Source organism: Perissodus microlepis, chromosome 11 (genome assembly GCF_051167445.1).
Source record: "Perissodus microlepis isolate ML-2025 ecotype Zambia chromosome 11, ASM5116744v1, whole genome shotgun sequence".
Classification (NCBI taxonomy): domain Eukaryota; kingdom Metazoa; phylum Chordata; class Actinopteri; order Cichliformes; family Cichlidae; genus Perissodus; species Perissodus microlepis.
Genome location: NC_140471.1, coordinates 7,807,581 through 7,829,177, shown reverse-complemented (window position 1 = coordinate 7,829,177; position 21,597 = coordinate 7,807,581). Strand labels below are relative to the sequence as shown.

General features: G+C 41.1%; 1 protein-coding gene across 2 annotated transcripts in view; it reads right to left on the bottom strand.

Moving 5' to 3' along the window:
* nipal2 (NIPA like domain containing 2) overlaps window positions 1–21,264 on the bottom strand; it is a 36,065-nt gene extending 14,801 nt beyond the window's left edge. Inside the window, exons 1-6 of one of the 2 annotated variants that reach the window (XM_084942601.1) lie at window positions 21,168–21,264; window positions 15,898–16,005; window positions 14,390–14,476; window positions 11,426–11,700; window positions 3,460–3,528; window positions 2,310–2,478 (exon numbers count right to left, since the gene is read on the bottom strand). In XM_084942601.1, coding sequence (XP_084798727.1) covers window positions 2,310–2,478; window positions 3,460–3,528; window positions 11,426–11,521 — 334 coding nt within the window. In that variant the 5' untranslated portion in view covers window positions 11,522–11,700; window positions 14,390–14,476; window positions 15,898–16,005; window positions 21,168–21,264. The remainder of the gene's footprint in view (window positions 1–2,309; window positions 2,479–3,459; window positions 3,529–11,425; window positions 11,701–14,389; window positions 14,477–15,897; window positions 16,006–21,167) is intronic. The other variant, XM_084942602.1, reaches the window with a different exon arrangement.
* Window positions 21,265–21,597: the final 333 nt, after the last annotated feature.

Below are 21,597 nucleotides of genomic sequence, written 5' to 3'. Positions count from 1 at the left end.
TTCCCAATACCAAAAAGAAGAAAGTTGTTTTGTTTTTGTTTTGTTTTTTTCCCAGCAGTAAGTCTCACAATGACTCATATTCCCATTAATATAGTGATAGAGGTAATGTTAGCTAAGTTATCAATGCTTACTTAGCTAAGTGGGAAAAATAAACCCAGTCAGCCTACTGTGGTGTTACAGTGAAATATAACAGTAATGGTTCTAGGGAAATCAACCAACCAGTATCTGGAAGCCACTCGGATGCTAATCCAAATACCTGAGCTGGTGTCACTGTCAAACGCAGCGTTTCTATGAGCTCAACACACAAACTGTCTGTGTGCAGTTTGTCGCACACTGTGTTGCTAGCTAAAGATACAGCTGCTGTATTTCACTATTTAAAGGTTGCATGAAAATCCTCAGCAGGTTAGTGTAGCATGAACAGGTTAGTTTGCTGTACTGTAATGGATTCAAAGAAAGGAACAGTGTGTGACTGGTGCACCGTGGTCGTCTAGAATAAAGTTAATATAAACAGTGTACTGTCAGTGTAGAGGGTGGAAATTAGCCAGGACAACTCATGAAACATCTGCTGACATCTGGTTGAATTCATCTGTGTACAGTGTTGGTCAAGTTACTTGAAAAAAGTAATTAGTAACCAATTACTGATTACTTCTCCAAAAAAGTAATCCCTTTACTTACTGATTACTTATTTTCAAAAGTAATTCGATACTTAGTTACTTTTTTAACCCTCTGGTTGTGTGCACCCCCACCCGCCTTACTTAATGTTTCGGTCACAATTGACCAGTTAGCTTTTAAAACATGATACACAACCTGAAAACGTAATAAAGCAATAGACCTTTCAGCCCAATTCTATTTTTTCTGCATAATCCATCATATAAAATTGAATCAAATGAAAAAATCTCTTTTTAAAACTTGTTTTATTAGTTTTAATCTTTTAACTTCATGCGCATTGCATCAAGCAAAAATTTAATTATATGCAACTCTCTCACAGAAAGAAATTTGTTTAACATTTAAACCTATTTTCTGCATATTCAAGCATATGAAATAAAATAAAGTTTTGTGTTTACACCCTCTTTCAAATAGATGCAAGTAAAACACAGCAAAAAAATAAATAAAATCAAAGTCTCAGTGGCACTAAGTCCCGTTGCTCTTTTTCACCTGTTTAGCAGGAGTGGGGCGGGTGGAGGTCTGCCCGGTCATGTCAGTGGGGGGGATCCGGGGGGTTTCTCTGTGAATTTCACATTCCCGTGGCAGCGTGCTAGGTACTTGCTCAGATTTGAAGTTTACATTTTCACGGTAAAAAGAAGTTTTCTTCCCATGCAGAGTGTACAGCGTACATTAATGTTTTTGTCACTTTTTACAGAATCAAACTCAAAGTAATGTCAGCACTTCCAAGCTTTAAACCCTGCATGGTCGTACTCGCTCCTGCTCTCCATATTATCCATTGTTGATCTGCACACGTCTGTTACCACGAACGTTGCATGCGTTTACGTCATTGTCACGAGACCCTTTCACAAACAAAATCACGGTTTAGTAACGCAGAAATGCAGTGTGCTTACGGGAAAGTAACAGTAATCTAATTACTTTTTTGCAATAGTAATCCCTTACTTTACTCGTTACTTGAAAAAAGTAATCGGATTACAGTAACGTGTTTATTGTAACACGTTGTGTACATCCACAAAGAGCAGCAGGTCTGCTACTCACAGCCTGTACAATAGCCATCTGCTGAATCCACTTTAATCTCTTCCCTACTCATTTCCTGCTTAGAGGCAAAGTCACCCTCTACAATGTAGGTAACAGAAAATAGAGCTCTTCTAATATTATTGTTACATTAATAAAGCACAAGGTTCAGTTAGCTTTGCATAAAAACAGCTGGTAGAAATGTCCTCCAAAGAGCTACTTTTTACTTTCTTACTTAGAGTACATTTCAGAGCCTGTACTTTTTTTTTTAACTTTTACTTGAGTAAAGAAGTTGAATCAGTACAGTATTTTTCAACACTAGTATCAGTACTTAGGTACAGAATGTCTGTTCTTTTGCCACCTCTGGTTAAGAGACTACTATTCGCACATATAATTTTATTAATGCATAAAATATACAAATAAGCATTATAAAGTGCTACAGATTAAATAAAGTCTATAAGAAGAATGTTTTTAATAAAAAATGACTGGATAAAACATAATTAGATTTTGGTTGGCATGACACTGTCAACAGGATCAGAAGGAAAGACAGGCCTTGCATGGAAACACCTTTCACTGTTAGTTTTGCTTTCACACTTGGATAATGCATCACACTAAAAAAAGATTATATTTACCTATAACAGACACACAGCCCAGTGGGGCTATGAGAGATGCTGGAGCAAAGCCATAGGCAGCAAAGTTTCCCAGTTCCCCAACACCCATGAGAACCACTCCGCACCACCACGTGGCGGATGTGTAGTAGGGTTTGGATCCACGCTGTGCCTGACGTACATGGGCATATTTCTGTCAGGAAGAGAGGGAACAGGAGCCAGAGAAGCCAGGGGAACAGTCAGATAAAGTGGGCCCAACAGAGCTGTACAAACTACAGCAACACAACACAGACAATAACTCCACTGCACTGTGCAAATCCTAAAAAAGTAGGTGCAACTTAAGATATTAATCAATCAATTTAATATAGCATTACACCGACTGTCACACAACTCTAAACGTAGCATCACACTCTCTGCTGATTACCATTTCATCTCAGAAGAGACATGACACCAATTAAGAAGCTGTATGATCCCAACACAAGTCTACAGTATACCTCATAATCATTAACAATTCTATTTCTGGAAGCTTATACTGGCTTCTAAGTAAGGGTTATCAACCTCTTTCAGCACTTTTTCACATCTACTTGAAGCTGTCACGGCATCCAAGTTTGCTTTGCATGCTCTGCATGCTGCTGCCATGCAGACTTTATTTCATATTATCAGTTCCCCAGAAAAAAAGATCACTTTAGACAAATAATGTTTTTAGATTAATCTTCTCAGACTGGTAAGTGTTAGCGCTTGTAGGCTTACATTACATTTAATCAATGAAGTCCTTATTTTTTAACATTGTGATGCTCAGAAAATGGTAAAACTTCACCTGAATTAGAGCTATCAACCTAAGGGCAGCTTATTAATACCCTACTCGGGTCCAGACTGTGCAAAAAATGTGTTGTTTGAATACTTAATTGCAATATTTTAACACCCACTTCTATTCGTTTTAATTCAAACAGGCTTTTCTGTCATGAAATGCAGTCATTTCTAATGCACACTGCCTGCTGTGAAGATCACACAGCCACAGTGCCCGAGGGTACACGCACTAAAATCCTGATGAGCACACAGAGTTTGCTAAAGAGAGCAAACCATGAGGAGAAACGCAGTCTAGAAATACTTTACAGGAGCTAAACGCCTACTGTGCTGAGTGTCTGTCATACAGCTGGATTCCAGTGTTTCCTACCTGTATGTTGAGCGAGATGCTGATGAGGACATTCCCACATATAGAGATGATGATTCCCAGGAGATAAGTCTGTGGAAACAAACAGTAAATAGACAGAGGATTAGGTGATGCTCTAGTTGTCACACGACTCCAAACACCCCATAATACTTCTCGCAAGTCTTCCCTCCAGCTGTCGCATCTGTCATTTTCATGACAACCACAGAGAGCGTTGCTCCATTGGTGTTGTGTTCAAAGACACAACTGTGTGTGTAGATATTGTTTGTACTCCTGTGGAACAGAGGCTTCTAAGGTTTCGTAACACCGAAATCTGTATTCTCACACGTAGTAAAAGAACAAAACAAAAACAGCAAACAGACATTTGACACAGATATGCCAAAAAATGAAAACAATCCAATCACACAATATCTGACACCTCACTAATATCTGGATGTAGGCTGGTGCACACCTTCAGACAAATAAACACACAAAGTTCTGGGAATATCACACTCAAGCTGACAAAGGCAAAAATGGAGATTCTCAACTATAACTATCATGTTTACCATCTTTAGTGTTTGCACACCAACATACTCACAGTAACACTTTCCCAGGATTCATTTTGTATTGTAAATACTGCATTTAGGACTTTCTGACTTGCAAATAGCATCCACATCAAGAAACTAGCATTTTAGCAAAAGCTGCAATTTATCCTGAACAATAAGGAAAAGTGGATGTCTCACTGTACACCATAAATACAATAATTTCAAACTATGCAGGGCTTTTTGGGTAACTAAATACAAAGATTTTGAGACACCCAAAGTAAAACTGCTATATAAAACAGCCAAATTCAATTTTAGTGCAACCTTAATTAAAACAAAAAAAAAGTATCATCAGATGTTTGTAGCAAATTTTCCTCAGAGTAGGTGTATAAGTGATGGAGGGAGAAACGGGACACATTCACTTAAAGTGCTGGAACAGTATACTTGGCTGTTTTGTCCCTGATATATCCCAGGAAAATGAATGCCAAAAGAAAATTGAATTCTGGGTTATTAACATGCCGTTGGCTGTGGGTGGACAAAGTTTATAAAGGAACGATAGCACAGAGTGGGGGTGGAATGTGAAGGATAAAACCTAAAGAAGAGAACTCAATCACTCTTGAAGAAGTAAAAGAAAGCGCAGCCAAGCATTTATCCCTTGAAATTGCTTTATGGAAGAGAGGTGGAGGATGGACAAGGAGAAGGTGGATGGTGATGGGAGTTAAAACAATGGGATGAGAAACAAGAGAGGTGGAGAATAAGAGGGAAATTTAATCACATGCAGCAACAATAGATTTTAAAAAAAGGAAATAAGTATTAATGTTCAGGTTCAGTGGCCCATTCTGTCTGATAAGACAGACAGTGGGTTATTGTCAGTATTATCCATCTGATGTTGTTGACAATAAGATAACACCGCCGTGGTCAAAGGACACGGGAGTGAATGGAGTGTAAATTAATTCCTCTGGTCTCCAAACACAGCTCCAAAAACAGCTGCTCAGTACCGCACGATCCAGAGGTCGCCTATTGTCCATCAGTGCGCATCATTAGAAATCCTCAGTGACAATATGAAGCATCTCTTTGCCAGACTGAGAGGGAATAGCTGTGATGATTATTTACATTAAAGCATAAGTCGCAATTCATCGTGCAAACAATGGAAATATCAGCAATCCTCTACTCTTACTGCCAGGCTCAGAGAATACATGGAAGCATACACAGGAGCACCACATGAAAACATGAGAGTAAACATCCACGAAATACAGGTTAAAATGATGTTTTCCTTACCTGCCTTAGTGTGCTACCTATCCAGTTCAAAACCAAAAAATAAAAAGTCCTATAAAAACATAAAGTGGTGCGTTAAGGTCGACGGGATATCATACATAATATGACTCCAGCACAATTATGAGTCATACACTTTCATGTTTGTTTAGCAATAAAGGCCGAGGTTATAAGAAACACTGTATTCTAGCAAAGACAATAAAATGCTGCTTGTTTGCAGTTTTAATGTGGAGCATGAATTTATACTGCATCTTTTAGGCCAAAGCGCTCCTTTGCTCTGTTGTCAGAAAAGCTGCTCACTGTGGTTTAGTTTATCTGTGTGCACAACAAATAACCTAAACTACCGTCACTTCTTCTAAGATTTAACTCGAGCCTGCTGCAGACCTGAAATAGGTTCATTAAGTTTAATATTTGAACAAGATAATGGAGCTCAGATCCTTTTATTAAGCTCTAACTTTCAAATATTTAGTGACGGTGTAATGACATCCTCGAATCATGCTTCATACCAAAATCAGATAAACATAACTAACTGAGACTGAATGCACGCACACAACAACAGCAGCTGCTCTGAGGAGAGTATCCTTTTTAGTGTAATTTATATATTTAAAGACTAATGGAGACTGACTGTGATTTTACTTATGATCAAATGAATTAGGCACAAAAATAAATTAGAAAAAAACTGTTTCTCGCTCCATGGAATTCACTGGCGGACATCATTTCTCTATTAATGGTGTCTGACTTACCAGAAAACTGTCAGGAATGTCTGACTAAATTGCTTCATGCACATCACTTACCAGTAATCATTCACATATACTGACTATTTGTATAACAGTGTGGACGTGTAAACAACACTGCAGAGCACATTACAGATAATAATGACACCAGGAACAGTAGAGCAACACAGATATTTCCACGATCATCCTGACAACCCCTCTGCCCATCTAATGAACCATTAGCCACTCCTACTCCCAGTGAACTGCATCATGATGCGTGTCTTGGATACACATGTGGCGACAAGCTCACACACCTGATTTCCTTGCGGTTCAGCTGTCCTTGCCCTTGACACAGCAGTCAGGTTCAGGACAACTCACAGCTGCAAACCCTAGTTAAATACACTAGTCAGAGCAAGTAAGAAAGCAACGCAAAGTCCCACTGAGAGGTTTTGGAGGGCAAATTAACTATTTAAATCGGTAAAGGCGCCTGAAGAAAACCCAGAGGATTGATACTGCAATGTTACCCTATAGCGACACTGATGTCTGAATAAAATGTCAAGTGAATCCATATAAAGCCTATGATAAATCCATATTGATGAGACTGGTCAATTACAACATGGGTCCCTTTGAAAACTCTGATCAGCTGTTAGTCTACAAGGAAAAGACAAAAGTGTGTTCCTTACTTTTAAGCACCAGAGTAGATATGAAGCTATAAGAAAACCTACAGCCAACTTTCAATTAGTTTTGACTTATCTGCTCATGGCACTCCTAAAAACTACTACTTTTTATTTCATAACTCAGCATATCAGCTCCTCGCCAGCTTGATAAGAAATTGAAGTCTAGGGGACTTATGAGTAATTTTTCATTCAAAACCACCACATTACAGTCCAGTTTTTCTCTCGCGTCTCTCTTTCAAGCCCATCTTCTCTTCACCCTCTCTCTCCCTTTTCACTTTGGCACCAAGCTGGATGAGATCACTCACCTGGAACCTACAGCGAGGACGCTAGTGCTAAACCGGATTTAGTTCATGTGTGTTTTTCTACACTTGCACGATGATTGCAGAGTAGGAGAGGTAAACAGGATTTGGGGGGAGGAGGGGAGGAGATGGGCGGCTTGCTGATGAGTTTCCTAGGGGACTGATAGGTAAAAAGCCTGAACTTGTGTGTGTGGGTGTGAAGTGATAGACGGCGTCCTCTAATGATATGGCATACAGACTGACGGGGAGAGTGGACTGTGACTCCCGACTGTACGGGAGAAGAATATGACCCTAGTAATTTATGATCAGACACCTATCAGGCAGCTGTGGTCTGTACACTAAACCAAGATCAATAACCTTGTCAAGCTCTGCAGGAGAGAGTGTGAGTGGCTCCCTGCCGCTGCTGTTACTGAGCCCATGGGGAAGCTGCAGGTTAATGCTGAGAGAAGCCGGGGGCAGAACAGGGTGTTTAACTGTGCGTGGGTGCGTGTGTGTGCGTGCGTGAGAAACAGTGTGTTAAGAATACGTGGTGGTGGATGTGCAGCCTGAGGACAGTTCATTCCACAGACTTCACACAGGAGATAGCAATTTGAAATGTGAGGAAGGATTCATCTTAACTTCTATTGGATTCATTCACTTCATATTAAGCTGACCAGCAAGTGTTTTCAGCCTTATCATAATAAATCATTCCTCTCGTTTGTTGGTGTAAAGTTGGAGGGTGTGCATTTGCGGTACAGGTGGTCACTGCGGGAATCAAGGCCAAGACTCAAGGCTGCAGGAGCCTAATGCTCTTCCCACCGAGGGAGACAAATTCATGCGAGAGTGTGAGAGAAGAGAAGCAGGAGAGCAAGTGAGAAAGGGAGGGAGGGTTAAAAGGGAGAGACTTTTCCTGTCAGAGGAAGAGCAAACAAAGCTGCTGGATCAGGCGAGGCTGGTATACTGGGAGTGTCTTTTGTTGGCTGACTTGCTTAGCAAACATTACGCACTTTAAGGAAAGCGACACACTTCACACCACAGCACCGTTTAAACTGCTGCACATTCTTCATCTTACTTTATTTTAATATAAGGACAGTTAACGCGTAAAGAAGTAGAAATAATCACTTACATTTACTCAACTACATTATTTAAAATATCTGAATTTAGTTGAGCCTGTCCATTTTGTGCTATGCTTATACTGTATTACATTTATATCCAAGTGCATTAAGAAGAGATATTTGCACATAAATATGCAGAATTTGTAGGCAAGGAACAGTTTTCGATACTGGAGGCTTTTGGTTTCTGTTTTTGTCCAGGCAGTACTGATTGATCACGTTTGAGCAGTTTAAACATTTAACGTAGAGGGAAAAAAAGAGGAAAAACATCTGAAAAACAGCCATATAGGAAGTGCTGGCTATCATCTGGTTTCAGCCATTTAGCTTTTTAAAACATATCCTAACAGTGGGTGCATGAAATGTGAATTATTTGCCCAAATCTCTTCTGGAAGAGCTGAAATCTTGGCTGATGGGTTCCCATGTTGGTAATGATGTTTATCAGCAGGGTAATAGTAATATCAGCTGCTTAATTATACTGGCCAGAGTTTTATTAACAGTGCCTCTGAGCAGAGTATTTTGGTACTGTCCATATATTCAGTGGGCTACTCTCAAGGAATTCTAGGATATGGTTGTGAGGTTTTCATCGCTGAATGATTATAATAGCAGTAAGACTGTCAGACTTTCAGGATCTAGAAACCTGTGTTGTTCTTTGTGATTTTATCAGTATAAAAGAGCAATTAAACATTTTGGTATTTTTATTTTCACTTAAGTAAAGGATCTATATACGCCTCCTTCCACTGCATCTATGTTTGGACAATAGCAGGTATCCAGAAGTTCTTGTCTTTCCCGTCCTCTGTAATTACAGGTTGTTTGAGGCCATCCAAAATAGAAATCTGCTTTTACTGCGGTCTTATTTTAGCTTCCTCAAAATGTAATTTGTTTGTTACAGTCAAGGAATTCGATTGCACATAATTTCAGAGCAAATGATTCTGAAGAGCTGACAACTTAACTGGCAAGCAACACAATAATGCAGCCCCTGAGCAGCATGTTTAGTTTTTAATGTTGCTGCCAGATTTAACAAGAAGTGCTACGATTATTGTGAGGGCTGGATTCAATAAGCTGATACTGATACTGGCTGTGAGAAAGGCAAAGTATCAAATAAAGATTCTTGTGCTTTTAAAAGTTACAATGACACAAACTCAAGAAGGATTCCCACTGCAGCAGTCCAGCAAGTGTGAATATCGCTATCAGCAAAAGGAAAAGTGGGCTCTAACTCTGTGCGTGAGAACATTCATCATCGAGACACAATGAGGGAATTTACCACCAATTGTGGGCCGTGTGTTGTATAAACTCCATTACTTAAATGTCAGAGATAAGACAGCCTGAGCTTCTTTTGCTAAGGAACGTTTCATAAGCACAGAGCAAACTCCAATTAGTGGATTAGACCAGAACCCGGAAACTACATGTGACTGTTCTGAGTAAAAGAATTTAAATCTGAATGGATCTGAAGGCTGATGAAGGGCCTGATAGCACTGATCCTCCTCCTCCTCCTCACTAGGACACTGACCAACAATGAGAAAGACCGACAGACGTACAGACAGCACGGTCCTTTGTGTCCACTGACAATAGGGATCTGTCACTCACTGGGATGGGCTGATCTCTGGATGCAGCCCTTCAGTTTCTGCTCCGGGTGAGTGGTGGGTACAGAAGAAACATGGATACCAGTAGTAGAAAGAAAACAGACATTTTAATACCATTATCAAAATCTATTTGTGGATTGCGTCACATTTAACCTTAAACCGTATGTTTACTGAGTAAAGGCTCTGATCAGGATCTAGAGCCAGGATAAATAACACAGCTGGCTATAGATCTCTGCAAGTAATAGTGCTGAGAAGAGGTCCAGGAATTAGATCTTTAAAATGTATTCTTTTTTATTATTTGAGGGAGAAAATGTGTAAGTCCTATCTGTTAAAATCTAATCTCTTGTATACTGGACATTAATTTTGGGTTTACTGTTGCGCTGTGCTATCTGCTGTCAGCAGATTCTGTACAGGTCTCCCATCACCCACCTCTTTTACCTCCAATAGAAATTGGCAGTATTTAGTTCAGCAGCACATGCATTCTGCAATTTTCAAAGATAAAATACAGTTGTCGAGTTTGAATAAGCTTAAAGTGAACAGCTTTGTCCATAGACTGAATCAGCCTGGAAGCTCCGCTGCCCGCTATTACCCACACTAACTCCAATAAGGCAAAAACTGGTAAAGAAATTCTTAGGAAATATTACCCATCCTCTATTACCTAACATAACGGACCACATCACTGGAAGTAGCTATCTTTCAAAGATACTGGGAATAAGTCTCATTTGTGAAGTATAACCAAGATGACAAATCATCATCATTTTTTACAGCAGCATTTTTTCACTTCTAAAACGCTGTCAAAGTGTGACACAGACAGATATTGTCCCCATCCTGAGATGCTCTGTGGGATGGTGGATAGCCATGGACAGAGGGGGAGCTGGGACCATTAGCCAGCTGTTCAGAACTCTTACAGTAGATCTATTCTCTCACAACCCACCAATGGGTCATTACTCATTACTCACGCCTCTCAGTCCTCCTCTGCTACCCTTTCTCTCTCTGGCCCCCAGTGGTAATGTCACAATTAGGAAACACGGCGAAACACAGTGACAGGGGAAAATGAGGGTGAGAAGAATGTGTGGTTACATAAGAGTGGGAGGAAAGAGGACTGGCATAACATAACAGGACGTTTGCACACACACAATCAAGGAAATTGCTTTTTATTATCACACACAAACAGAAGTGCACGCAGTCTGCATACTCTGTTTAATGGACAGATTAATCGAACCCACTTGACAAAGTTAAAAAGTTCAAAAGAAAGAGAGAGCCTTTCAACGCAATGATTTAGTCATGATTGCTTTAAAAAATAGTTGTGACAGGTGCCAGCACCAATAGATCTCTGCCCTGTCTAGATTCCTCATCCACACTGAGTGCTCATTACCTAAAGAGCTTTAGAGGCTGAGGTTATACTTTGACTTTCAAGATAATTTTTTTAGGCACTAACTAAATCTTCTCTCGGATATTGGAGTGCAAATTTCTGCTCTAAATGGAGTTTAAAAAGTGAAGTTTCTGAAAATTAAAAAAGTTTTCCTCTCATCTCCGCAGCTGCAGCTGGAACAGGCTCAATATCATTTATATTACAAGCGGGCAAAAATATAACTACGGTGCACAGAATATGGCTCATACTGTAGAACAGAGATTGAAAAATAAATAAATAAATGGTTTTCTTTTAAATTTACGACGCATTCTGTGTTTTTAGGTTTTTGTTAAATTAGAACAAGTTACCTGTAAGCTTGTGACTTATACATCTTATGAAAGTTTTTTTTTTTAAATATTATTTTTTAATCTCACCTTGCCAAAACGTTTCAAAGTTAAACAAACTCACCTGAAGCGGATTTTCCAGGACCTCTGCGCGGTGAGCCAGAGCCGGGGTCAAGGAAGGAAACACATGAGAAGAACTTGAATTCGCCATTTTTTCCATATCACGTAAAAAGGAAACACTGTTTTGTCGCGATTCCTTTCTTCTTCACATGTTTGGCGTTACATCTGACTTTCACCTCATCCCGTCCCAGGCATCCCACACGTCCTTGTCGCTTCAGTGGAAACTCGGAGGGTAAAAGTTCTTCATTGTTGGGGACAGGAATCAGGAGTTGGTGATGGCTTCAGGTACGATCGGGAAAATAGACTTTTAAATTAACAAGTCATCGAAAAAAGCAAACAAACATGTGCATCGTTTTTATGTTTTACTTGTGCTCATCACTTCTGTGACGATGGGATTGGAAGCAGCAAGACAAACAGCAGATTGTTTGTTTCGAGCCCCGCTGCGTTCATGTTCATTGGCGGTTAGACGCTCTGATGTACGACATAACTGTGGACTTGAAGTAGGCATCAGGAAAGCCGCAGTTCTCGTCGCGCACACAAAGCAGCGCACTGACCGCAGATACTGGGACACATTCACTTTGATGCGAGACTGATGCGTCATTATCGATCAGATGGCTTAGAATGGAAGTAAACAGAATCCAACTGATTGTAAAGTTAGAGATTTCGCTTGTTTTTGTTTCAGGCTCGACTGAAATGGGCCCATGACCTGAAGATTTATAGTGTTTGGGTTTAAATGAAAAGTGAATTTAACTTTCTGCTTGGCAGTAGTATTGAACCCACTGGGTCGGGACTTGCCATGCGCAAGCTTCTCGTTAAAGGATAGAAGTTTGACGAAGACAAACACCAAGCCGCTGTCCTGTTTGGTTTAGTGCGTCGAAATGTGTATTAAGATGGGGTACAAGTTGAAATACTAATTCTCCTGAAATCCAAACAAGTTGGCATGATTTGATTCAGCCATGAGGCAGTCTGCAACATCGGCTGCAGACTCACCCACCCCCACTGCTGCTGTTCCACCTCTGACACCTCAGACACTTCACACCTCCTCTATTCACCCTGCTTACTCCTCCCCACCCCCAACAACAGCATCCAATACACACTCAACACAAGGCTCCAGCCTGTCTCTCTCAACCACCCAGGTTAGGAGGGAACTGAGGAGGATTAATGGCAAGAAGGCAGCGGGCCCAGATGGCATCAGCTCGAGGGTCGTCAGGTCCTGCGCGGACCAACTGTGTGGGGTGATGGAGCACCTCTTCAACCTGAGCCTGAGGCTGGGAAGAGTCCCACAGCTCTGGAAAACCTCCTGTGTTGTACCAGTGCCAAAGACTTCACGCCCCAAGGACCTCAACAGCTACAGGCCGGTGGCTCTGACATCCCACCTGATGAAGACCCTGGAGCGGTTGGTCCTGGCTCAGCTTCGGCGCCTGGTGAGCTCATCACTGGACCCACTTCAGTTTGCCTACCAGCCTGGCATTGGAGCGGATGATGCCGTCATTCACCTCCTACATCGTTCCCTCGCTCACCTGGAGACCGCTGGAAGCACTGTGAGAATCATGTTCTTTGATTTCTCCAGTGCCTTTAACACTATTCTTCCCTCGGTTCTAAAGGACAAGCTGGTGAACTCTGGAGTGGACCATCACCTCACTACCTGGATTTTGGACTACCTCACCGACCGACCACAGTATGTGAGGACTCAGGGCTGTGTGTCGGACAGGGTCGTCTGCAGTACGGGGGCCCCACAGGGAACGGTTCTGGCTCCGTTCCTCTTCATCATCTACACTGCAGACTTCTCCCACAACTCCACCCAGTGCTTCCTGCAGAAGTTCTCTGATGACTCTGCAATAGTCGGCCTCATCACTGATGGGGACGACAAGGAGTACAGAGGACTGACCCAAGACTTTGTGGACTGGTGCCAGCTGAACTACCGCCAGATCAACGCCAGTAAAACCAAGGAGCTGGTGGTAGACTTCCGCAGGCACAAGCATTCTCCACTGCAACCACTGAACATCCAAGGTATGGACATTGAGGCTGTGGACAGCTACAGGTACCTTGGTGTTCATCTGAACAACAGACTGGACTGGACTCATAACTCAGACGCCCTCTACAGGAAAGGGCAGAGCAGGCTGTACCTGCTGCGGAGACTCAGGTCGTTTGGAGTGGAGGGCCCACTCCTGAAGACCTTCTATGACTCTGTGGTGGCTTCTGCTGTCTTTTATGGTGTGGTCTGCTGGGGCGGCAGCATCTCTGCCGGGGACAGGAAGAGACTGAACAGGCTGATCCGAAGGGCCAGCTCTGTTCTAGGATGCCCTCTGGACCCAGTGGAGGTGGTGAGTGACAGGAGAATGGTGGCTAAGCTGTCATCACTGTTGGACAACATCTCCCACCCCATGCAGCAGACTGTGACAGCACTGAGCAGCTCCTTCAGTGGGAGACTGCGGCACCCACGGTGTGGGACGGAGAGATTTCGCAGGTCTTTCCTCCCCACTGCTGTCAGACTCCACAATAAAGACTTTAACTGATCAAACACACACATCCACACATGTGCAATAACACTAAGTGCAATAATCTTTTCTGTCATCGTTGTATTTTTACTCAGTTGTATATAGCATTTGTATTCTATTTTTATCTTATTGTATATTTATTTTATTTTATTCTACTGTATATAGTATTTTATTTTATTTTATTCTATTCTGTACAGTTGTGTACTGTATTTATTCTTATTGTATCCTAATTTTTGCCTCATAACTTTTGCACTGTCCACTTCCTGCTGTGACAAAACAAATTTCCCACGTGTGGGACTAATAAAGGTTATCTTATCTTATCTTATGTCAGCGCTCCAGTTTTTGTTAAACATGTTGCCACCTGCTGGCCACAGAGAGAGAGAGAGTGGCAGTTTTGCAGATGGTTCGACAGCGCATCTGATTAGAGCCACATGATGTCCCTCTTCTAATTAGGCTGGTAATGTTCTCACCTACGGACAACAGGTGTGTCATTGTGCCTGAATTTGCAATCTCTTCCTATTCGCTCTTCATCACCCCTTTGGAAACCTCATCAGCAGCTGAAAGAAAGATCAAATAAATAAATAAATAAATAAGAATCATCATAACAAATGGGCATGCAGACAAGTCCGGCTACATCAGTAGGACCGCATCTAATCTCTATTCAGTCTGGGTCCAGCTGTGAGTAGCCCCACATCCCAGTCAAAGGGTTGAACTGAGATACATCGGTGTGTCGTCTTTTGTGGCATCTTTCTGATCCACGTCTGTGAAGAGAAGAGTGTTTGTCTCTGCACAAACAAAATTAGCTTGTGCAGATGGGGCTGCTGCCTTCTTTTGAGTATGAGCTGTCTGTCTTGACACATATACATGCTTTTCATGATCAGAGGGAACTATGATATTTATAGCTGCAAAAATGTCTTTAAAATGGACTGAATATGCTGTTTTTCTTTCATCCCTGTCATTTACAGACACTATTAAAATAATGGATTCTCATATTGAACATAAGCCAAAGGTTCAGACTTAAGATTGCTCTTTTCCAGACATGGTTTTCTCACTGTGTGATGTCAGTAAGACCAGGTATCCTTAATATGGTCACCTATGGTCACATTTAAAACTCTCAGGTTGACCTCATATATTGATTGGCACATTGCTAACATCAGACACAATTAGTGACAAATTACTGCAGTTTGCATCTTGATATCCAGTACTGGACACTTGCATTGAGAGACAGATCTTACAAACAGTTATAAAATGTACCATTAAAAAACTCATTCTTGGTATCAATACACTTATAACTGATTTTTTTTTTTTTTTAAAAAAGGCAATTAAACAACTTAGAAGCTTTTCGTGCAAATCAGTTTCAATAAGATGTATTATAAAGTTATTCTGAAGTATTCTGTGGTTGTCAAGAAATAATAATTGGTTTACACACCAACTATCTCCTCCTCCTCACTTTGGTAATTTGTGGTGGCCGGTCAGATTCCCGAGCAGAGCCTGTGTAGTTTACTGGTAATGTTTATCATCTGTATAACACTGAGCAGCATTAGTAATGGACTCAAAGTAGATGAAAACATAGCAACAGCATCTAAATACGAGAAGTCTCCACATCATTAAAGGGTTGAAGACAGTCAGTGTTTTAATGTGAAAGATGCGGTGGACCAGCTCCCATCTGACTAAACCCAGAACTACATAAAGGTGAAGCGCAGAAATAAACACTGGTATCTGTGCACTAAACACTCATTTCCTTGTGTGGGCAGACCTCTACCTTGTGCACAATATGTTATTGTTCCAATTACTATCATGTATCTGAGTCTGTATGTAGGTCAACATGCTGCAAGTGTTCCACATTATTCCATGTTAATGCTTGATACCTGAGCCAATTTGTGCTCGCCATGTTCAGCGTGTAGACTCCAGCCAGATGGACACAGGCTTAGTAATGTGTTTAATATGTTTTATGTATAATTACTGGACTTCAACTTACACTCATACTCTCAGAGCTGGAAGCAGAAGAATAAGCGTCTCCGATTTCCATCTGTATTCATCCTGCTCCTTCTCTGTCTGCGCTCTGTCCGGAGTCAGCCAGCTCTCTCTGCCATAATAATCAAGAGCCGTTTGATGTGATTACTGTGGCGTGAAGTGGAAGACGATTGAAAGCACATTTTATTTCACATGTTGAAATAACATGACTAAATAGGTTCTCCCTCTTTACTATTTCCATAAATCTCCTAGGACCCTGCTGGTTTATCCATCAGTGCTGGCAGAGATTCCGAGTGAGCTTTGAATGACAACCTTTGTCATGGATACAGGGCCGTGACATTTTCCCCAGTGGTTGCTGAGTCCCCCCCCAGCGAGGCTTCAGATGACACACTGATGTTTTCAGTCTAAGATGAGGTCAACACACTGTTGAACTCTGACCTCTAATAGAAAAAGATGTTGGCAGACTGAAGCGGGGAAAGATATGGATGAAGAATAAAAGATATATGTGAAGGGGGAAAAGAGGGATATAAAATGTTAAGAGAGACACATAAAAACAGTGAGGTTTGGGAAAGAAAGCAAAGGAAAGAGAGATAAAGGCAGCCAAGCAAAAGATAGGGAGCAGCAGATTTAGTCAACACAGACACAAAAACTCCTACACGCTCACACTTGAGCCTGCACCTCAGGCTTTAAAAGAAAGAATAGACAGATAACGGCAGCCATATGTTTTTCTTTCCTTGATGTCTGTCTCGTTCTCATTCTCTCCTCTCCATGCATTTATCTACACCTTGCTTTATCTTCTTCAAATTAGCTCGCTTACCAATAGGCAGCAGAAAATGTCTCTCCTAGGAGATAAATGGACCGCCTCATCTCGACCATGTGGGTATGATTACTGAATATGAAATTCAAAGTTGAAGAATTGAAACTGACAGAATGATTAACAGCTCTGTATTTAATTCAGACACACTGTAAATTGTCTCAAAGGTTTGTCTGAACATCAGCTTGACTGAAACATATTGGCACTAAATCATCAGTTTCCGCGGATTTTACCAAACTAATATATCGACCATTTAGAAATTCTTCATGACTTTATTTAATATCAGTAATACACTGAAGGCACATGCCAAACTCTGTTTCTTATGATTTAAAGTCGGGGCTTAAAATTCAAGCTGTCAAGCATTTTAATGCAGAGGACATTTTATTTTCTTTATCTACTGTTCAGCTGTTTTGGTTAAGACATAAAAATAAAGCTGTCTATTATTTTATGATTACATTTATAGCTCCATCAAAAGATATGAGATGTGAATGAAAGCTCACCAAGAGTGCACAGAATGAAAATGGGAGTGATTTAAAGTTCAGGAGGCATTTTATTGAGACTTTGAAAAACAAAGGCCTGCATATATGTGTATATATATGTTTTTTGTCACGGTTTTTGCTCCTCCTGAAGAGCCAGTAACTGAAAAACCCACCCAGCTGACTGAACTACAGTTCACTGTATCTAGATATTTGAACTGTTGTTTGTCAGAGTTTAAAGTACAGGAATATATTTATCCAAGTATGGTATTTCAGAGCAAAATATGTGCCTCACATCATTTATTTGACAGTTCTTAAACAGTCTAGTTTATGATTTTATGTGAATGCATATAAAATCACAAACTTATGAGTGGATTTTGACCTTTTAGCTCATTATCTCTTACCAAAAAAGTAGCTGTCGTTGGAGAAAGCCTGACCTTTTAGGCTCCCGTTTGGCCTCTGTGAATGTATTTTGGATGTCAGGGAGACAATTCTCTAAACTTTTTTAGGTGATTATAAAATATGTTTGCCTATGAAAGCACATTTTCTGCATTTTACAAGCAACTGCAACAAATAGACAAAAATCCCCAAAGTGATTAGAAACATGTCCCTGTGATGTGCTGTCATTAATCATGTCAGAAGCCCTCTCATGTGTCTTGTGAGCCTTTGGAGACAGCCTGACCTTTTAGACTAAACTGCCTAACTGTAAACAGCGGTCTAATAATTCCCACCTCAATCTGCAACAACACCAAAGACATTAAATCACAGATGCACTGGTGCTGATATCCCGATGTAAGGCAACTGCAAGAGACATTTTTTATGCAGATTTTACACTTCATACTCTGATAATACTTTTCATAAATAAAGATCGTTCACTTTTTCACTTGTGTATCGTTACTTCAGTGTACTGGGAGTGGATAGTACTTCCTCCACCTTTGCAGGTTTCTAATAGCTGACTAAACCAAACATGGAATGAAAAATGAGACTTAAGGATTGATCTAGAAAGTGCGATCTGCTTTCATCGAGACAGAAGATCTAAAGAGACTTGTTGAGGAACAAGTTACGGCCAATAGTTCATCTGCTACAAAAGCAGCACATTAAACTCAACCATGCGAGTGAAAAATGAACCAAAAGCGGCCTGTTCTGATGAAAAGCAGAAGGTGAATAATCGGCAAATGATAGTCTTTTATCACAAATAATTTAGCACAAAACCGCCCCAGTAATCCTGAACAAAGTCCTAACGTCATTTGCTATTACAAACATCAAGCTTGCTCACCAACGTTAATTAAATCCAGGGAGGTGTATGTGTGTGCTGTCGGAGATAGCATTCAAGACCGATCAAGCTTGCAGAGTGAGGAGGCACCTATATTATCACCTAAATCAGATACCCTGCACAGAAAATGGGCCTTTTCCAACACGTGTTCACACACACACAAATAAAACTGACTGCCCTCTAATCCCAAGATGCTGACATCTAAAGCCATCCAAATACAAAGACATGTTGCTGAATACATTAGCTTTAAAAGGCACTCCTGCACAGTGAGAGGAAATACTATAAGAAATAATCAAATAATACAGACTACAAAAAACAAGGAATCACAGTCAACAGAGGATGATACTGAGGCAGTCAATGAGATCCTGCTGAATGATGATAATGATAGACCAAATAGGATTATACCCACAGCACTACATTCCCATGCAAACACAGATGGATCCCACAAGCGAAAAGAGAAAGTCTGTAATTTTGCAATATTGTAATCAGCAGAGAGTGGTTGTTTGTCCTTTCGAGGCTCTTGTTAAGCTTTCCAAATCCTGCAGAGCTGCTGTGAGAGGGTGTCAAGGATCTGCAGAGGCCCACAAGATGATCTATAATACCGTCATATAGAGCACTTTTTTGGTTTTCATAAAACGCTAAAAGCAGAATGAGAATGCAGTGCATGAAAGAAACTGTAAAGACCCAATCTGTTCAGGCAGTCTCATGGGTTTGCACACTCATGTTAAGCTCCAATTGTTGGGCAAAAAAAACGTGATGAAATATTAATGTTCTGGGTGCTTGGGGAAAAATATGGCAGTGAAAGATCTTATTTAGGTGTAAACAGTTCCAGTGCTGCCTGTGGCCATTATATTTCTAAACAAGTGCTGCAATACAATACAGCGAGTAGGAAATTGCATCCAATGCGCCTAAATGTATTTCAAATTGGAACTAAGGCCCGGTATCTTCAACAAGATGGCCAGTAAATGATGCTGGAAAGAACGAAAGCTGAAACGATGGCAGTGGCACGAGCTGGGGGAGAAGTAGATGCTGTCAAAGCTTTCACTAGATTCAACAGAGCTTTATAGCGGCAACTTATAAGTTTGTGCTGCGATGGAAAACTTCAAACAGCACAAACCAATAATGCTCTATTTTTCTTGTGGATTGATTCGACAGCTTAGCCACAAACAATTTATCTGCATCATACCTTTTTTATGTGCAAAATCTCTCGTGACAAAGACCTAACTGATGGTATACCACTAAGAATTCGCCCAAGACAAGGCAGCTTTTTCTCTGCAGGCACTAGACATGCTGCCATGTGTGAGACCAAACCTTCAGCTCTTAATCAATAAAACCAGGGATGCTGGGCAAGGCCACAGCTTTAACACTGGCTTTGTGTTCTGCCAGACAGAGCTGTTAATGATGTCGCCACTGAATTGATAAAAGGAGATTCGGGAGGTGGAGGTGCTCTGTGTTGAGACATCATACGTGCTTTCTTCATCAGCTCGGAGATCATAGTTCCCACATACACCAGTGATATTAGTAAACAGCAACAGATGTTTCAGTTGGGAGATATTGGTGAGGGTTGAATGTCATAAATCTGTTGGTGGCATTTATCATTAACACCACATGAATGAATGTGTCTGATCAGGGGGAACAGACTCAGCAATCAATTGTGACCTTTTACATCAGGGCATCGATGTGCATGTGTAACATACCATCATACATCTGTGCAAAAATAACAACAGAGGGCATTCAGGACGCGTACAAGGTTTCTCTCTAGTTCAAAAAGGGCTATTTCAGCCTAACATGAGCAGACAGCCTCGAGATTTTGGAAACCCAGTTCATTTTACTCATCATGATAGTTTCTTCTCGGTCTATTATTTTGGTGTCTTCTGTGATGTTGATGGAGCTTTAGAAATTTGATGCACTAGAAACTGAAGGCCTTACTTTGGCTTTCTCAGTTTGGGCCTTGAGAATTCTTACAAAATCGGAAAGTGAATTTTAGGGTGTGTGCATTTATCTAGTTAGCAAGACAAAAACGAGTCACATGAAATGAGGCTGGAGCTATAACAGTCATAAACATCAGGACATATTTATGGCTATTTTGGCCATTTAAAGATTTTCTTTTTTTTTTCATTTATGTTAGCTGAATGGTGTGTGTGTGTGTGTGTGTGTGTGTGTGTGTGTGTGTTTGTGAGTGTGTATTTATATCTTTGTGGGGATCAAAAATTGGAAGTTTACTATACTTGTGGGGACCAACAGCCATTATGGGGGTCAAAATCCAGTCCCCTCAAGTTTGAAGGGATTTTTAAGACTCAAAATATGGTTTTAGTGACAAGGTTACGGTTAGGGTTAGGCATCCATTTTTCATGGTTAGAGTTAGAGTAAGGGGCTAGGGAAAGCATTATGTCAATTAAATGTCCCCACAAGATATGAATACCGTGTGTGTGTGTGTTTGTGTGTGTGTGTCCGTTTTTATTACGGTAACAACATCAAACCTATATGCTACCACATTTGCTGCACCTCGCCCTTCAGCACAGTGATGCTGAGATCACTTTGGGAGGGCGGTGCAGAGGGAGAGCTACGTGTTGCTGCTCAGCAACAGATAGAAAGGAGAGTGAGAGAGAGAGAGAGAGAGAGGAATTCCCTCGCAGAAATAAAAGCGTCTGCCAGGGCGTGTATCAGTTCCTATGGTGCTCAGAATTTCCTGTGATAAGTGTAGCCGATACCTGTAGCAGGAGGAGGAGGAAAGCCCGATGGATGAAGGATGTAAGGGCTGCCATCTACAACAAGCCTTCGGGTATATTTGAAGATCTTTGCCTGGAGGCGAAATTATATTTGATATCGCGCCGACTGCGCTTGAAATAGGCGTCCACCTCTACCAAATAAACCTGGCACAGAGCCGCTTCTCTGGAATCCAGTGAACAAAGGTCTCGGCGTTTGTTGCAGGCGCGCAGGTTACCCACAAACTAAAACGTGCCATCACTGGAGGTGAAATGCTGTTGAGTCTTCTTGCCGGAGGATTCGGTGAACTGGACGCGCTTTAAAGTAAGTTCTTACAGTTGTCTTTGTTTCGGCGCGGCTAAAGCCGAAATCCTTGGTGTTTTCTTCTCGTTTATTTCATAGAACCCACGTGGCTCTAACAAAGGCTCATCACTT